This window comes from Callionymus lyra, chromosome 16, assembly GCF_982586985.1.
Source record: "Callionymus lyra chromosome 16, fCalLyr1.hap1.1, whole genome shotgun sequence".
Classification (NCBI taxonomy): domain Eukaryota; kingdom Metazoa; phylum Chordata; class Actinopteri; order Syngnathiformes; family Callionymidae; genus Callionymus; species Callionymus lyra.
In genome coordinates, this window is record NC_141833.1 from 19,512,798 (window position 1) to 19,529,678 (window position 16,881).

General features: G+C 37.4%; 2 protein-coding genes across 3 annotated transcripts in view; both read left to right on the forward strand.

Annotated features, from left to right (window-relative positions):
- The window catches only part of LOC148064096 (rho GTPase-activating protein 29-like), a 53,779-nt gene extending 51,810 nt beyond the window's left edge, over positions 1-1,969 (forward strand). Inside the window, exon 22 of the mRNA XM_087810695.1 lies at positions 661-1,969. Coding sequence (XP_087666821.1) covers positions 661-1,623 — 963 coding nt within the window. The 3' untranslated portion in view covers positions 1,624-1,969. The remainder of the gene's footprint in view (positions 1-660) is intronic.
- A 4,043-nt stretch (positions 1,970-6,012) lies between these two features.
- The window catches only part of LOC148064097 (retinal-specific phospholipid-transporting ATPase ABCA4-like), a 54,144-nt gene continuing 43,275 nt past the window's right edge, over positions 6,013-16,881 (forward strand). Inside the window, exons 1-7 of one of the 2 annotated variants that reach the window (XM_087810880.1) lie at positions 6,013-6,078; positions 7,103-7,196; positions 7,275-7,416; positions 7,483-7,619; positions 9,006-9,133; positions 12,033-12,230; positions 16,729-16,818. In XM_087810880.1, coding sequence (XP_087667006.1) covers positions 6,013-6,078; positions 7,103-7,196; positions 7,275-7,416; positions 7,483-7,619; positions 9,006-9,133; positions 12,033-12,230; positions 16,729-16,818 — 855 coding nt within the window. Of the gene's footprint in view, positions 6,079-7,102; positions 7,197-7,274; positions 7,417-7,482; positions 7,620-9,005; positions 9,134-12,032; positions 12,231-14,539; positions 14,677-16,728; positions 16,819-16,881 lie in introns of those variants that run through there. The other variant, XM_087810879.1, reaches the window with a different exon arrangement.

The window sequence follows — 16,881 nt, forward strand, 5'->3', positions numbered from 1 at the left end:
ATCATGTGACTGTTTGATAAAAAAAAAATGTGCAAAAATAAATTCAATTTTATATGAAAAAAAAAAATGTAACATTTCAATGTAGGATTTTTTAAACTCCATTATTTAAACATTATTACTAGAAAATACCAAAAAAAACTACTGAACGACTATTGATCTACTACTATCTATGACACTATTAAAACATATTATGTTGGATTTAAAACCCTGAACATTAATATATATTTAATTAAATATATATATTTTTGAATTATTTGAATAAGAATATAAAACTCTATGTGTAAAAACTTTTTGATTTATTTTGAAAGTATTTTATTTTAGAATTGTACTAATATAAAAAAACAAACAAATCTAGCTCCTCGAACACCATTTTTATGTTGAATTTAAAGATAATATATTATATATATATTATATTAAGAAATATTGAACTTAGAAAAAATATTTTTGAAAAATCCCCCAAAAAAAATTTCAATTGATTTATTTTTAAATTTCATTTTTTTTATTAAAAATAACAAACAAATTAAACATTTCAGTTTATAAAATACTCAAATAAGTTATTTAAAAATTATTTAATGCTTTAAAAAAATCAGTGTCTCAACAATAACACAAGTTAAATTCAACTATTAAATATTCTGACGTTTCCTAACTGGTTCTCCTCAGAACGCCAAAGTCTACAAACGCTTCTCCTCCGTCATTCCGTCCTCACACATCCTCAACGAGGTCCAGGAAGTCCAGCCGGGGACCGACAGAACCCGGGTCTCCGAGTGCGAGGGGCTCAACGGCGTCTCCGTGGAGGGTCAAAGGTCAAACCTGCCGACCACGTCGGCGCCGGCGAAGGTCCAGCTGCGTCCGTCCAGGACCCGGCAGTCGCGTCCGGTCAGCATGCCCCTGGAGCGACTCCCCGCCCCGGCCAACCGGGCCCTCGCCGGCAGAGCCGACGCCGACCCCATCGCCGAGGACCCCATCCCGGAGCTGGCGGAGCCCGAGAGGTCGTGCCCCGGCGCCGGCTCGTCGCGGGTCAGCGCCTACTACATCACGCCCTTCCTGGACACGCAGGCCCTGCAGAAGAGGGCGTGGGACCGGAAGTACAAGCACTACGACGTCACGCCCCGGACCGCCATGATCGTGGCCAACCTGCCGTCCAGCAGCTCGCTAGCGCCCCCTATGAAGACCACGGTGACGGTCGCCTCGGCGGCGCTCACGGACGCGACGGCCGTAGGCAGCAACCCGTACTCCGTGAAGGTCCCGAACCACGACGCGACGGAGGACGAGTCCCGGAGTTCCCCCCTGACCCTCCGGGCCCCCCGGACTCTTCAGCCCCCGCCCGGGACTTTCTACAAGCCCCCTGGCCGCGCCCGGACTGTCCCCGACTGGACTACGACCGTCGGCACCGTCACCACGACGACGACGACCACCGCCACGTCGTCGCACCCGGGTCAGGGGGTCACCTGCCCCCCGGTGCTGACCAGCCACACCCGGCTCCAGTCGCAGGACTCCGGCGACAGCGCCGTGGACCCGGGAACCTCGTCCCCGGAGGACCCCGGCGAGACCAAACACGTGTACCAAAGACTGCGAAGCCGCCGCATGCCAGAGCTTGAACAACGAGAAGCTCATTTTGTCTAAAAAAACAAACTTTTTTTTAACCAAAAAAAAAACCATCAAAGTGTTATTATTGTGTTAATATATTCAAGTGTATCCACGAGCAGCGGCTGGTACTGGACACGAGGCGGGTCAAACAAATTCTATTTTTTAAATAAAAACTTGTTCTTGGTACCGAAAATGTTGATGTAAAAAAAAAGAAAAAAATCGTCCACAACAGTTTTTGTCATAATCACAGACGCACTTAATGACGGAAGGTTTTTACACATCTGTGATTTTTGGTACAACGTTTGTAATCCATGTTTGTTGGTAAATATCGTAAACACACACGAGGACGACGACCTCAGCAGTAAAAATATATTTTAAACTATTTCTGACGTTTGCTTTTTCTCTCGGTTCCTGAGCTGAGCTTTCAGCCAATCGTGCGACGAGAAGACGATCACGTGACTTGGAAGAATATCATTTATATTGAATTTAAAATGCTACCAATTCAAATATGTTTAATTTATAACATTTATTTTTGGATTTTCTGAATTAGAATATAAAACTTTATGTGTAAAAAGAAACTCATTCATTTAGAACATTTTCAATTTTTTTTCCATTTAATTGTTTAAAAAAAGGGAAAGTTTAACCTTCAAAAATATTAAAAATTTAATTTAATTATTTTGGTTCATCTTGTAGTGAAGTTGTTTTTCTAATTTTTCCATTTCATGAGTTAAAATTTTTCATGATTAGAAAATTCTGTCTTGTGTCTTTCAAAATGTCCCCTCGCTCGCCTGTTGCCCCAGGTAGCTGGGATGAGAACCAGTCAATACGACACCATCAGGAAATAGGAGACGGAAAAAATTACCACATTTTTTGAATCCAAGAATATACTTTTAAAAACATATTTTAGCTTCTTTGTTTATTCTGCCTTTTCCAATTTTGGGTTTATTTTCAAGCAATCCCAGCTTTATTGTATCCATTCCTGTCCGGGGTGCCCCCCGCTTCTTTCCCCAGGTAGCTGGGACGACATTTTTGGAGAATAAAAGGAGGGGAAAAACATTTAAGAAAAAACAAGTATCAAAAATCTATTTTGATTCCTGGTTTATTTTACTGTTTTTTCCATTTAATTTGTTGTTTATTTTAAACCAAAAATTACAAAAGGTTAGGTTGTCCTCCTTCCTGTTGCCCCAGGTAGCTGGGAATAGATCAGTGGATAAATACATGGAGGGGAAAACATTAACAAACATACAAGTATCAAAAATCGAATTTGAATCCCAGTTTTTTTTTCATTCTTTGTGTTTTTTAATTTGAATTTGTTGTTCATTTCGTACCAAAATTTACAAAAAGTGGGGTGTGCCCCTGCCTCCTGCCCCAGGTAGCTGGGAAGAGATTGTTAGAGAATAAAAGTAGGGGAAAACATTTACAAAAACATAAGCATCAAAAATCTCTTTTGTTTTATGGTTTATTCTTTGGTTTTTCATTAGAATTTTTTTCCATTTCAAACCAAAATTTACAAAAAGTGGGGTGTCCCTGTGCCTCTCGCCCTATGCAGCTGGGACGAGGTTGTTAGAAAATATAAGTAGGGGAAAACATTTACAAAAACACAAGTATCAAAAATCTATTTTATTTCCCTGTTTATTCTTTGGTTTTTCATTAGAATTTTTTTTCATTTCAAACCAAAATGTACAAAAAGTGGGGTGCCCCTGTGCCTCTCGCCCTATGTAGCTGGGACGACGTTTGAAAATAAAAGGAAGGGAAAACATTTACAAAAACACAAGTATCAAAAATCGATTTTGATTCCTGCTTTATTCTTTGTTTTTTGTTTTATTTGAATTTTTGTTGTTTATTTCAAACCAAAAATTAGAAAAAATGGGGTGTCCCCGTGCCTCTCGCCCTATGCAGCTGGGACGACGTTTGAAAATAAAATGAAGGGAAAACATTTACAAAAATACAAGCATAAAAATCTTTTTTTGATTTCTGCTTTATTCTTTTTTTTAAAATTTTATTTGAATTTGTGTTGTTTATTTCAAACCAAAATTTACAAAAAGTGGGGTGTCCCCGTGCCTCTCGCCCTATGCAGCTGGGACAACATTGTTAGTAAATAAAAGGAAGGCAAAACATAAACAAAAATACAAGTTTCAAAATCTATTTTTGATTTCTGCTTTATTCTTAGATTTTTTTTTACTTGAATTTGTTGTTCATTATAAACCAAAAATTACCAAAAATATTATCTATTTAAATTCTGAACATTTCAAGCTAAACTTATCAAGTTAAAAAATGATCTTTATTCGCCCCCCGTGCTTTCCAGGGTGTCCCCCCTGCCTCTCGCCCTATGTAGCTGGGATGAACATAACGCCTCAAATAAGCAAATGGACGAGACCAGCATATATTTATATATATGTGCTTCTTTGACTCGTGTCCTGGCGTGTGTTTCAAAATGTGGGTTCACCCCCTTCACCCCCCCGACCCTCCCTGCTGTGACCCTAATCTGTAAAAAACGAGAGGAAATCCCAGTGACCCGACATGTTCGGTCACTTAAATCCATCTCCTGGAACTCACAAGTTTCACCTCAAAAAAAAGTCCCTCCTGTGTCTCACCCGTTACCTCGTCCTCCCTCCTGCCTCCCCCCCCCCCCCCCGCCGCCCCCTCACCCTCTCCTGCCGCCCCCCCCCCCCCTCCCTCGCCCTGGAATGGATGACCGTTGTCTTTTTTCTGCCCGTGTTGAGCCGGAGATTACAGCAATCAGATTAGCAGAGCTGCCGACCTGCAGAGCCACAAACACTGAGTGGTCAGTCCCGGAGCGACGCTTCTCTCGCCCCCATGTTCTCCAGGTTCTCCGTCTTCTTCTCCCCCGCTGGGACGTCCAGGTTCTCGCCAGAGAGGTAAGGCTGGAGCGACGGCTGAACCCCCCTCTGTAGACCATCGCTTTTTTTTTTTCCCGCTTAAAGATAACCTCGGGATCTGTTTCAAGATCTTTTTTCAACTTCATCGGGAAGTTTTCCCTCAGAGGTCGTGATCTAGAGTCTCCTCGGTTCGATCGTTCAGGTTCTTCTTCTCGGCGCTCGATTGTTCGTGTCTGACGACAAATTGCTCTCCGTGTCCGACATCTTCCTCCCGTGTAACCTGGGATGAGTTTTGTCATTTTACGTTGGCGTGGGAAGAGCAGCTGGACTCCTGCGGACACGGAGAATAAACATTTGTGATTATCCCGAGGGAGAGAAGGTTGTGGGTTTGAATCCTACCGGTGAACTCTGGTTTCCTCCCTCAGGACTAGAACGTATAGAGAGGAGTCGGTTCCAGTTTGAAGCAACTCGTGGTCATGTGTTTCTTCCATTAATGTTTTGTTTCCTCGGGAACTCCGGTTTCCTCCCACTATCCCTGAACATATCCATGTTAATACGGGGTTAACATGAAGTTGTCGAAGTACTTCAGTGTCAATGTCAATATTGAATGATTAAATTCAACATTTCAAATACTTAAAACTTTGAATTGATATTTTTAAAATAATTGCTGTATTAAAAAAAAAATGTTTTGTTGAATGATTGAATTAAATAAATAGTTTATTGAAAATATTTACTTTTCCGTAGTTTTTTAATGATGATACTAGGAATATTTTCAAAATTAATTTTGTAATTCCAGAATTTTTTCACACATAGAGTTTGATATTCTGATTCCAAAAATTAAAAACTACATTTTTTAAATTCATCTTTTATTAATTCATGGTCTTTTAAATTCAATAAAAAAATGTATATAGTAGTTCGAACAGAGAAAAAATATTTATACTTTTTAATGATGAATAAGAATATCAAACTCCACGTTTAAAAACCCCCAATTCATTTTGAAAATATATATATTTTTAATTAAATAAAAACAGTTAAACATGACAATATATAAATAATTTAATTAAATACATTAAAAAAATGCATTTCAATAAAAAAAAAATAAGATTTAACATTTGAAGAGTTAAACCTTCAATATTCTGATGACACTGATATATTTTGTTTAAAAATGAATGGATTGACAAAAAATGATAACCTGTTGCTGGCTGTCCCCTGCCTATTGCCCTTGGTAGCTGGGATGAGCAACAGCCCCACAATACTATTAGAAAGGAAGAGGGTGACATGTTTTTTGCTTTATTAATTGTATAAAAGTATTCATTTGAATATGCTACCTTGAATGTAGATGTTTATACTGTATTTTTATATATTTTACTCATTTCATAGTTTAATAGTACTTAATTATATTATTTAAAAATAGCAGCAACAAACATGTTCTTATAAAACAAAGTTTTTGAATCCAAGACTTATCTTCTTCCTGGATTATCCGTCTTTTTTTTTAGTTTCCGTGCGTCTCTATTTTTATTGAGTCGCAGATACAAACACTTTGTCTTCAGGTTCATCTGATGACCCGTCCAGGGGTCCAGCTGCCATGAAGACTGGATCTCAGATCCGCCTGCTGCTGTGGAAGAACTGGACCCTTCGCAAGAGACAGAAGGTACGTCAGAGGTTTTACTGACCAGGAGGAGGCCCAGGGGCGGACCCAGGACCTGATATAGCAGACAACAGTTCAATATAATACAATAAAAAACGAACTAAATCGCAATGTTTCTGATGACTTAACATTTTATTACGAGTTATACAGTTGTTTTTTACATTTTTTTACCTTTTATTTGTCCTTTTTAAGGGTAATATTTTTGAACTATTTGGGATTTTTATTTTATTTTATATTACGTTGATATTATATGTAAATATATAAATATATATATATACATAGTTTGGAATTGATCGATTTATTAAATCAAAATAAGACTAAAAGCTTTTATTTATTCATTTAATTATTTTTGTTTATCCCTTTTAAGCGTTTTCTTTTACATTTAATTGTAAACTTAATTGATATTGAATGAAATATTAATATCTAAAAACTAAACTAATTGAATGGCATAATATAATATATATTATATATATATATATATATATATATATATATATTGTAAATATATATAAAAGAAATGCTAAATAATTCTTAAGAAAAAAATAAAAGGCTTAAGAAATAAAATAACATTAAATCATCTTTTCTTTTTGCCTGATGGTAGTGATTGTGTGACGAAGCTTCATGAAGCAGTGTCATTATTCTCAGAGTCCACTAGATGGCGTCTCTGTATAACAACTGTTCTACTAAAACATAATTTTTAAACTGACAGCGCCACCTACTGACCTCTGAACAACATGACACTGTTTCATGAAGCTTCATCAACACATCACTACCATCTAGTGGACTCTGAAGATAATGACACTGTTTCATGAAGCTTCATCAACACATCACTACCATCTAGTGGACTCTGAAGATAATGACACTGTTTCATGAAGCTTCATCAACACATCACTACCATCTAGTGGACTCTGAACAACATGACACTGTTTCATGAAGCTTCATCACCACCTAACAGCCACTTATAAAAGTATATTTTCCTAAAGAAAGATGTTGAATTCCATCTGTTATTTCCTGTCATCACGTCCAGGTTCGTCTCCTGGTGGAGATCTTCTGGCCGGTGTTGCTCTTCATCGGTCTGGTGTGGCTGAGGAAGGCCAACCCTCTGTACCAGCAGCATGAGTGTAAGACCAGAACTTCTCACTCAGGGTTTTGACCCTTCAAAAAAGCCTCAAGACTTCACTAGTTTTTCCTCCTCGCAGGTCATTTCCCCAACAAAGCCATGCCGTCCGCCGGGATCCTGCCGTGGATCCAGGGGATCTTCTGCAACGCCAACAACCCGTGCTTCAGGTTCCCGACCCGAGGAGAGTCGCCGGGCCTGGTGTCCAACTACAACAACGCCGTGTAAGAAACACACAAACTGACCCATGACCCGGGACCGCACGAGGCTCAAAGGTCACTGTTCTCCAGGCTCGCCAAGTTCTACGCCGACCTCCAGCCGCTGCTCAAGGACGCGGACGTCCAGCAGCTCGGACGTCTGTGGAACGACGTCGCCGCCTTTTCCAACCTCATGGAGACTTTACGAAGGAATCCTTCAGTGATCTCAGGTAAAAGGTTCGAGTCCTTGGGAGTCTTGGGCCGAGGACGGCGACGGCTTTAGAAACACGATGAACCACAAACACTAAACTGTTCGGCTTGAAACACACAACAGACCGAGGCAGAAAAACTGCAAAACAAAGACAAAAACTAACAAAAAACTACAGTGGGGGAAATAAAATGGCAATGAACTAAACTTCTCAGGCAGTAAAAAGCTTTACAAAAAAAGTCGCTCCAAAGAGGAGGAAGACCAAAGCTATAAGCTACTCTATTAAAAACAAACAACTACTTTTTTATTATAACTTTTTTATTTTATATATTTGCCTTTAGTTTGCTTGTTTTTTTATTTTAATTATATTTCTTCTTTTTTTTTAAATGTTATTTTTCTAATCTTTAAAAAAAAGGATTATCATGGCTTTTGTTTCTTATTCATTGGAATTAACAGTTAATCTTTTATTCTAGTCTATTGTTGTATTTTATTTTATTGCTGTCGTTTGTTTGTTAAAAAGAGAGAAAAAAGTATTGTCACTGTGGAAATGTATACATTGCTGAATAAGTATCAATAAACATATTTATATAAAAGACAAAAACAGAAAAAAACGAAAAAAAAAACCCCAAGAGGACTATAACTTCACTTACAAGTATCAAGAAAAAAATACAAATTTGTTAACTTGGCGTAATCGTGGTGTGTGACAAGGGCTGGAGGTGCAGGACAAACACTATAAATGTGGACATGTAACATTTAGTAGCTAAAATGTATTAAATTAAAAGTAAATACTGTATCATTCTTACACATTTTTTAGTATTTAGTTTTCTATTATATGGTTTTACTACTTTGGTAAGAAAAGGTTCAAGTCAATATATATGTATATATACTGTATATATATATATATATATGTGTAATATATATATATATATATATATATATATATATACAGTATATATATTGAATATAACTTTCATACCATACTTTTTTGTCAACTTAAGATGACACTATTATAAGCCCATGCATCAGGTACTCCAGTACTTTAAAAAAACAGTTTTAAGGTCACAAAAACAGTTTGAAGTAATGTAACATAAAATAAATAGTAATAAGGGATGTTGTAGATCAAAAATGAGGGGAAAAAAGATGCATGTTTGTGCTTCTAGGGAAGGTACGAGTGTCATGAGGTCAAGTGAGGAGGCGAAGAAGAGAGTGCTGACAGGGTGGTGGAGACGCTTATGACGTCAGAGAAGCAGCGACATGATGTTTAGAGAGTCAGGAACAGAGTGTTTTATCAGGACTAGAAAAGGTTTTAAGATAAGATAAGGTGTGAATATATAAGAGGTGAAAAGAATGTGTGACGAAGGAGCAAAAGTTGAAACTCGTGGTTTCATCTCAACTCTGTGATCCTCAGGTCGAGGGCTGAAGATCGAAGACGTTTTGAAAGACGACGAGCTCCTGACGTCGTTCCTGCTCCGGGACGCTGGACTCTCTCAGTCGGTGGTTTACCAGCTGGTCAACGCTCAGATACGCCTGGAGCAGGTCTGGGACTTCAACTCGCAACCTCATATCACAGATGTGTCGGACCAGTCTTTTACTTACTGTTACTTTTTAGATGATTATAGACAACCTGGGGTGTGGGAAAATGTTGATCGATATATTGTGATACATTGACTTAAGATACTACATGGATCGACTACTTTTAAATTCATGATTAGAAACGCAAATATTTACGGCTTTTGTATATTCTTGTGTTGCAATTAAACTCTCGACCACTAGATGGCAGTGAAGTAAAGTAACAATGAAATCCCGGCGATGACTGAGGACGAGAGGATGCAGACGACCCTAGCAGTTTTTAAAGCTTATGTTATACGTATACATTTTGGTTTGAAAACAAATGAAAGCAGTTACGACTTTGTTAAAAAAATAACGTGCAAATATTCGCAGCGTTTGTGTTGCAATTAAACCTCCGACGCTAGATGGCAGCGGTCGGTACTTCCTCCGCAACTAAAGCAACGATAAAAACCTGCACGATCTTGTCGATGACTGAGGATGAGAGGATACAGTTGACTTTTTATGTTACTTATAAGCATATAAGAGCTATTTCTGCTACAAATGACGCTAACATTTACATACCTTGTGGTGAGACTTCCTGTTGTCGTATTCTTGTTAATCAATGGTATTTTTTTAAATAACAGACACATGTTGCTCTTTTAAGCTTCAAAATTAATAATAAACTATCCGCCTCTAGATGGCAGTAGTCATTACGTCTTACACAGCTAATGGAAGAATGAGATATGGGCGATGACTGAGGACGAGAGGATACAGTGACTCCAGCAGCTTTTAAAGCTGGTGTTAGGACCTGTTTTGGTTTCAAAACAAATGAAAGCAGTTACGACTGAGGATGAGAGGATACAGTGACTCCAGTAGCTTTTAAAGCTGATGTTTGGACATATTTTGGTTTCAAAACAAATGAAAGCAGTTACGACTGAGGACGAGAGGATACAGTGACTCCATCAGCTTTTAAAGCTGATGTTTGGACATATTTTGGTTTGAAAACAAATGAAAGCAGTTACAACTGAGGACGAGAGGATACAGTGACTCCAGCGGCTTTTAAAGCTGATGTTTGGACGTATTTTGGTTTGAAAACAAATGAAAGCAGTTGCAACTGAGGACGAGAGGATACAGTGAATCCAGCAGCTTTTAAAGCAGATGTTTGGACATATTTTGGTTTGAAAACAAATGAAAGCAGTTACAACTGAGGACAAGAGGATACAGTGAATCCAGCAGCTTTTAAAGCAGATATTTGGACATATTTTGGTTTGAAAACAAATGAAAGCAGTTACAACTGAGGACAAGAGGATACAGTGACTCCAGTAGCTTTTAAAGCTGATGTTTGGACATATTTTGGTTTCAAAACAAATGAAAGCAGTTACGACTGAGGACGAGAGGATACAGTGAATCCAGCAGCTTTTAAAGCAGATGTTTGGACATATTTTGGTTTGAAAACAAATGAAAGCAGTTACAACTGAGGACAAGAGGATACAGTGAATCCAGCAGCTTTTAAAGCTGATGTTTGGACATATTTTGGTTTGAAAACAAATAAAAGCAGTTACAACTGAGGACAAGAGGATACAGTGAATCCAGCAGCTTTTAAAGCAGATGTTTGGACATATTTTGGTTTGAAAACAAATAAAAGCAGTTACAACTGAGGACAAGAGGATACAGTGAATCCAGCAGCTTTTAAAGCTGATGTTTGGACATATTTTGGTTTGAAAACAAATAAAAGCAGTTACAACTGAGGACAAGAGGATACAGTGAATCCAGCAGCTTTTAAAGCAGATGTTTGGACATATTTTGGTTTGAAAACAAATGAAAGCAGTTACAACTGAGGACGAGAGGATACAGTGACTCCAGCAGCTTTTAAAGCAGATGTTTGGACGTATTTTGGTTTGAAAACAAATGAAAGCAGTTACAACTGAGGACGAGAGGATACAGTCGAACCCAGCAGCTTTTAAAGCTGATGTTTGGACATATTTTGGTTTGAAAACAAATAAAAGCAGTTACAACTGAGGACAAGAGGATACAGTGAATCCAGCAGCTATTAAAGCAGATGTTTGGACATATTTTGGTTTGAAAACAAATGAAAGCAGTTACAACTGAGGACGAGAGGATACAGTGACTCCAGCAGCTTTTAAAGCTGATGTTTGGACGTATTTTGGTTTGAAAACAAATGAAAGCAGTTACAACTGAGGACGAGAGGATACAGTCGAACCCAGCAGCTTTTAAAGCTGATGTTTGGACATATTTTGGTTTGAAAACAAATGAAAGCAGTTATAACGTCGTCAAGAGTCATGTGGTCTGTAAATTCTGCAACACCAGAGTCAAGTACTGGAAAATACCACAAATATATCCTTGTTACTACAATATCACTGTTATATTGTTGCTCGTGTATCGTATCGTATCAACAGTCTTGACGATACACACTCCTAATATTTACTGTTTTAAAAAATAAGTCCAGGCTTCTTTTCTTCAGTTGCTGCCCCTGCGACCCTAAAATAAAAGCAATATATTTATCAAGGTGTTTATCAAACATATAACTCTTTATCTTTTGTTTGTCACCGGATTGATTGTTTGTTGCCGGTGTGTTTTTGTTTTTCTCCACCTGTACCGCGACCGTTTCAGGTCAAAATATGACATCATAGATACGACAGCGGTGCAGCTTTTAATCCAGATCTCATTCTACACATGTCTTCTTATCCAAATCCCTCTGTTGAGCTGGTCAAGCTTGTCAAGGTCTATCTGTGTCTCCCACCCCCTGTTGTCGTCTCAATCAAAGAGATCCTGTAATCTCATTGTCGTCCTCCTCACTGTCACGCTCTCCTCCATCTTCTCCTTCCACCTCCTGACCGAGATGTTCTTCTCTTCCTCCTCGACCCAGTTCGCCCACGGGATCCCGGACCTGCAGCTGAAAGACATCGCCTGCAGCCACGCCCTGCTGGAGCGCTTCATCATCTTCCCCAGCCACAGGGGTCTGTACGGGGTTCGCAACGCCATGTGTGCCCTCAGTCAGGAGCAGCTGCAGCAGATCGAGGACATCCTGTACGACAACCTGGACTTCTTTAAGATCTTCAAAATGGTACGAAGCTCCTGTTGCAGCGGGAGACACAACAACGTCGCACCGAATCGGTCGCCATCACGAGTCTCACTTGACTAGATGTCGATAAAATAGTCATATTTAACAAAAATTAAATTCAAATCAATTTCCATTCATGCGTTCACATATAGTTCTGTTTATTGTCCCTTGTTTATTTCCAAACGTTCAATGGAATTTAGCAGATGTGTGTTTTTTTCCACATGAAGAACAAACAAAAATATAAAACATCTGTCATTGGATGTTCGCATTTATTTTAAAATGTTGACCTTGTCAGAAATATCTCTTTAATTTGATACCAGAAATGGTACATTCGTTATTTAATTTAAAATTTAGATTCGAAACTTAAACATACTAAATATTTGTAAGAGTAATAAGGCGATAAAATTCACAGTATTGTAGCTAGCAGTTTTGGCGGCTAGCTAAGCTAGCAAGTAGAGCATAATGTTAAGTTTGTTAGAAGATAAACACTTTCTACTAAGAGAACAAATAAATACTATAATTGTGCTGAAACTTGCCTTCTTAAGACCTTGGCTGCTGCAAGTATGTATCATAAATGACAGATATGATGATTTCTATAACAGAAATTAAACTTCTTTTATAATAAAATATCTGATGACATGATTGACAACATGATTGACAACATGAATGATGACATAAATGACGACATAAATGACAAAATGATGGACGACATGATTGATGAAATGAATGACGACATAAATGACAAAATGATGGACAACATGATTGACGACATGAATGACGACATGATTGACAACATAATTGACGACATGAATGACGACATGAATAACGACATGATTGACAACATGATTGACGCCATAAATGACGACATGATTGACAACATGATTGACGCCATAAATGACGACATGATTGACGACATGAATGACGATATGATTGACAACATGATTGACGACATGAATGACGACATAAATGACGACTTGAATGACAACATGATTCGCGACATAAATGACGACTTGAATGACAACATGATTCGCGACATAAATGACGACATGAATGACGACATAAATGACAAAATGATGGACGACATGATTGACAACATGATTGACGACATGAATGACGACATAAATGACAAAATGATGGACAACATGATTGACGACATGAATGACGACATAAATGACAAAATGATGGACGACATGATTGACGACATGAATGACGACATGATTGACAACATAATTGACGACATGAATGACGACATGAATCACGACATGATTGACAACATGATTGACGCCATAAATGACGACATGATTGACGCCATAAATGACGACATGATTGACAACATGATTGACGACATGAATGACGACATAAATGACGACTTCAATGACAACATGATTCGCGACATAAATGACGACATGAATGACGACATAAATGACAAAATGATGGACGACATGATTGACAACATGATTGACGACATGAATGACGACATAAATTACGACTTGAATGACGCCATAAATGACAACATGATTGACGCCATAAATGACGACATGATTGACAACATGAATGATGAGATGATTGACGACATGAATGATGACATGATTGACGACATAAATGATGACATGAATGACGACATAAATGACGACATGATTGACAACATGAATGATGACATGATTTACAACATGAATGAAGACATAAATGGTGACATGAACGACGACTTGAATGACGACATAAATGACAACATGATTGACGACTTGAACAACGACACTTTTCTCTCCGCATGTTCAGGAGTGTGTCAGGTAACTGTGTGTCAGGTAACTGTGTGTCAGGAAACTGTGTGTCAGGTGACTGGCTCAGGAGGTGGACACGGCTTTATCCGTCTTGGCCTGTTTCTCTAATCGACTTATCCAAGCCCCGCCCACATGTTGTTGTGCTGCATCTTCTACAAATACACCTGTGACGTGCATCACCTGAGGTTGTAGTGAAACAGATACTCAGTCCCAGTGTGTCATGTGAGGCTGCTGTGGTGTCTTTGTTTGTAACTCAGAGAGAAGAATTACCTGATTTAATCAATACGTGAAATTAATCCATTTAAATAACTCATATTTGTAATATTTTTAAGCTCTCTTCACTTTGGTAACTGTCCTGATCCCCATCTGGGTCAAAAATACTTCATTTTATTCTCCAAACATCACTTAAATCATATAAAATATTCAGTCTGTTTGTGTAGTACTCCCTACGCTGCTGCAGGGGGCGATAACGAGTCTACGCCTTCACCTGCGCTTCACCTTAATGCAATAGAAGAAGATGAAACGGCGCGATTTTACTCTCAAAATGAAAAAAAGTAGATTAAAAATCCGACTTTTGACACAAATAAACGTCAAAATATACCATTTCTGAGAGGTCAGGACCGAGCTTTGGGATTGTTTTGCTGCTTCAATGGATTGTAACCGTGACTCAGGTACATTTTGATTTAATAAACTCGTTTATTAGCTTAAAAATGCATGTTTTTTCCACCATTTAAAGTACAAGAAAAAAAAAAGATTCTTTACAATCATTAGGTGACCCATTTAATGCATTAAATATGTCACCTAATGATTATAAAAGACGATAAGTTACATTATACAATAAATGAATAATTAATATGTATCAATAAATGTATACGTAAATAAATAAATGTGAATGAATATGAAAAGGTAGAAACACATAAATTACGAATGCTGCTAATTCTGTTTATATATACATTTATTTAAACATAGTTTATATAATTAAATAATTTAGTTAACTTTCTCTTTAAAACATATCTTTAAATACACTTGTTAAGGATATAAAAACACAAAATAAGGTTTAAATAGCTCCAGTTTTCACCATGAAAAGGAATATTCTCAGAGACATTTTTAGATCTTCTGTCGTCTGTTGAAGGCCTTCATTGGAGCGACGCTGTGAGGTCATGACCTTTTCCCCGGCGTGTCATCGGCCGGTGGTCTCTGCGTCTAATCCAGGCCGCTCAGTTACTGTGAAAGCCCATTACCACTCTGACCTTTGACCTCTGTCATAACACTCGTCAACGCCGTCCCGCTCTCCTCTTTCACTTTCTTTTTTATTTTTATTTTGAGGGGAGGTCAGTGAAACTCTGGCAGGAGGAATGTCAGAGGAAGCGACGCTTGTTTTCTCCGGCTGGTGGAGTTTCCGTAGCTCTTGCTCTGGACCGAACTCAACGTTTGTGTCCCGGGTCATAGTCGGTGTCTTGACCTTGTGTCTCCTGATTTTATCTGATCTAATGATGTCGTCTTTCTCTCCGACAACCTCAGGATCCCCAACTCTTTTCTGACTCTGACTTCTTCTCAGGGGTCAAACTAAGTAGAATAATATTTTGTTACAGCAGGTTTTTCTCTCACAATATACGGAACTAATGCTTTTAATCTAAAGTCATTTTAATTTACTTTTCTTTTTTTTTTTAGATTTGTTTGGATTAAATTTCTTTCTTTATTTGTTTTTGTTGTGTTTAATTTGATGCAATTTTTATATTTCTAAGATTTAATTGGATTTGAAAAAACACATCAGTTTTACTGATAAAAAATAAGATTTAATATCTTTCTTTATATTTGTAAGTAAGTAAGTAATATTTATTTATATAGCTTTTCTAGACCAGGGTCACAAAGCGCTTAAACAATCAAAACAATACTCAAAAAAGTACATACTTTAAAGATCAAGATAATACTGAGAACAACACAGTGTATGAAGAAAGATATTAAATATAATTTAATATCTTTCTTTACTAAGTATAAAGAAATATATTACATGAAATTGAATATCTTTCTTTATATTTGTATAAATAAATATATATGAATTTCTTATTTATATTCGTTTTTCTGCGATTTATTTGGATTTAATTTCTATATTTCTATATTTTTCATGAGATATAAATGGATTGAATTCCCTGTTTACTTTTTTTTTTCTTCTGATATTTCATTAGATTCAATATCATTTTTTCCCCTGATATTTAATTGTATTTCATTTCTTTCTTTATATTTTTTAGTTATTACATTAAAATAAATTAACAACATGAATCCTATTGAAGCAAAATAATAATAATATATGTATATATATATATATATATATTATTATGATTATATATATTTTTTGTTTATTTTTTCCCCATATACAGTATATATGGGGAGAAAGAAACTATATATAATTATAATAAGAGTTATTATTAAAAAAAAAGATTAGAATAAAATACTCAACACGCTGAAATAAACTTTATTATATTTATTTACTGCCCATAATATATCATTTTACCTATTTTTTTTAACGACAATAACAAATAATAAATGAAAATCTAGTTGATTGTTCTTTATTTTTCTTCTTATTTTATGACTATTTAGCGACTTTATTTTTCCTGGGTCTGCCCTGTGTTCTCCACCCAGTTAAAAATGTCTGTAAAGAGTCAAACATTGCTCCTGGTTCACTGTCACTCAATCCTCACCGAACCGTGTGACTGTTTCCACAGATGCCTCAGGTGATGGACAATCGCTCGCCGGGGATTGACCTGCATCTGTGGGGTCGGGTCCTTAAGGCCGTGTCGGAGAAGATCCAAGTTGTAAGTGAATCTGTTCCCTCCTCCTCCTCCTCCTCCTCCTCCTCCTCCTCCTCCTCCTCCTCC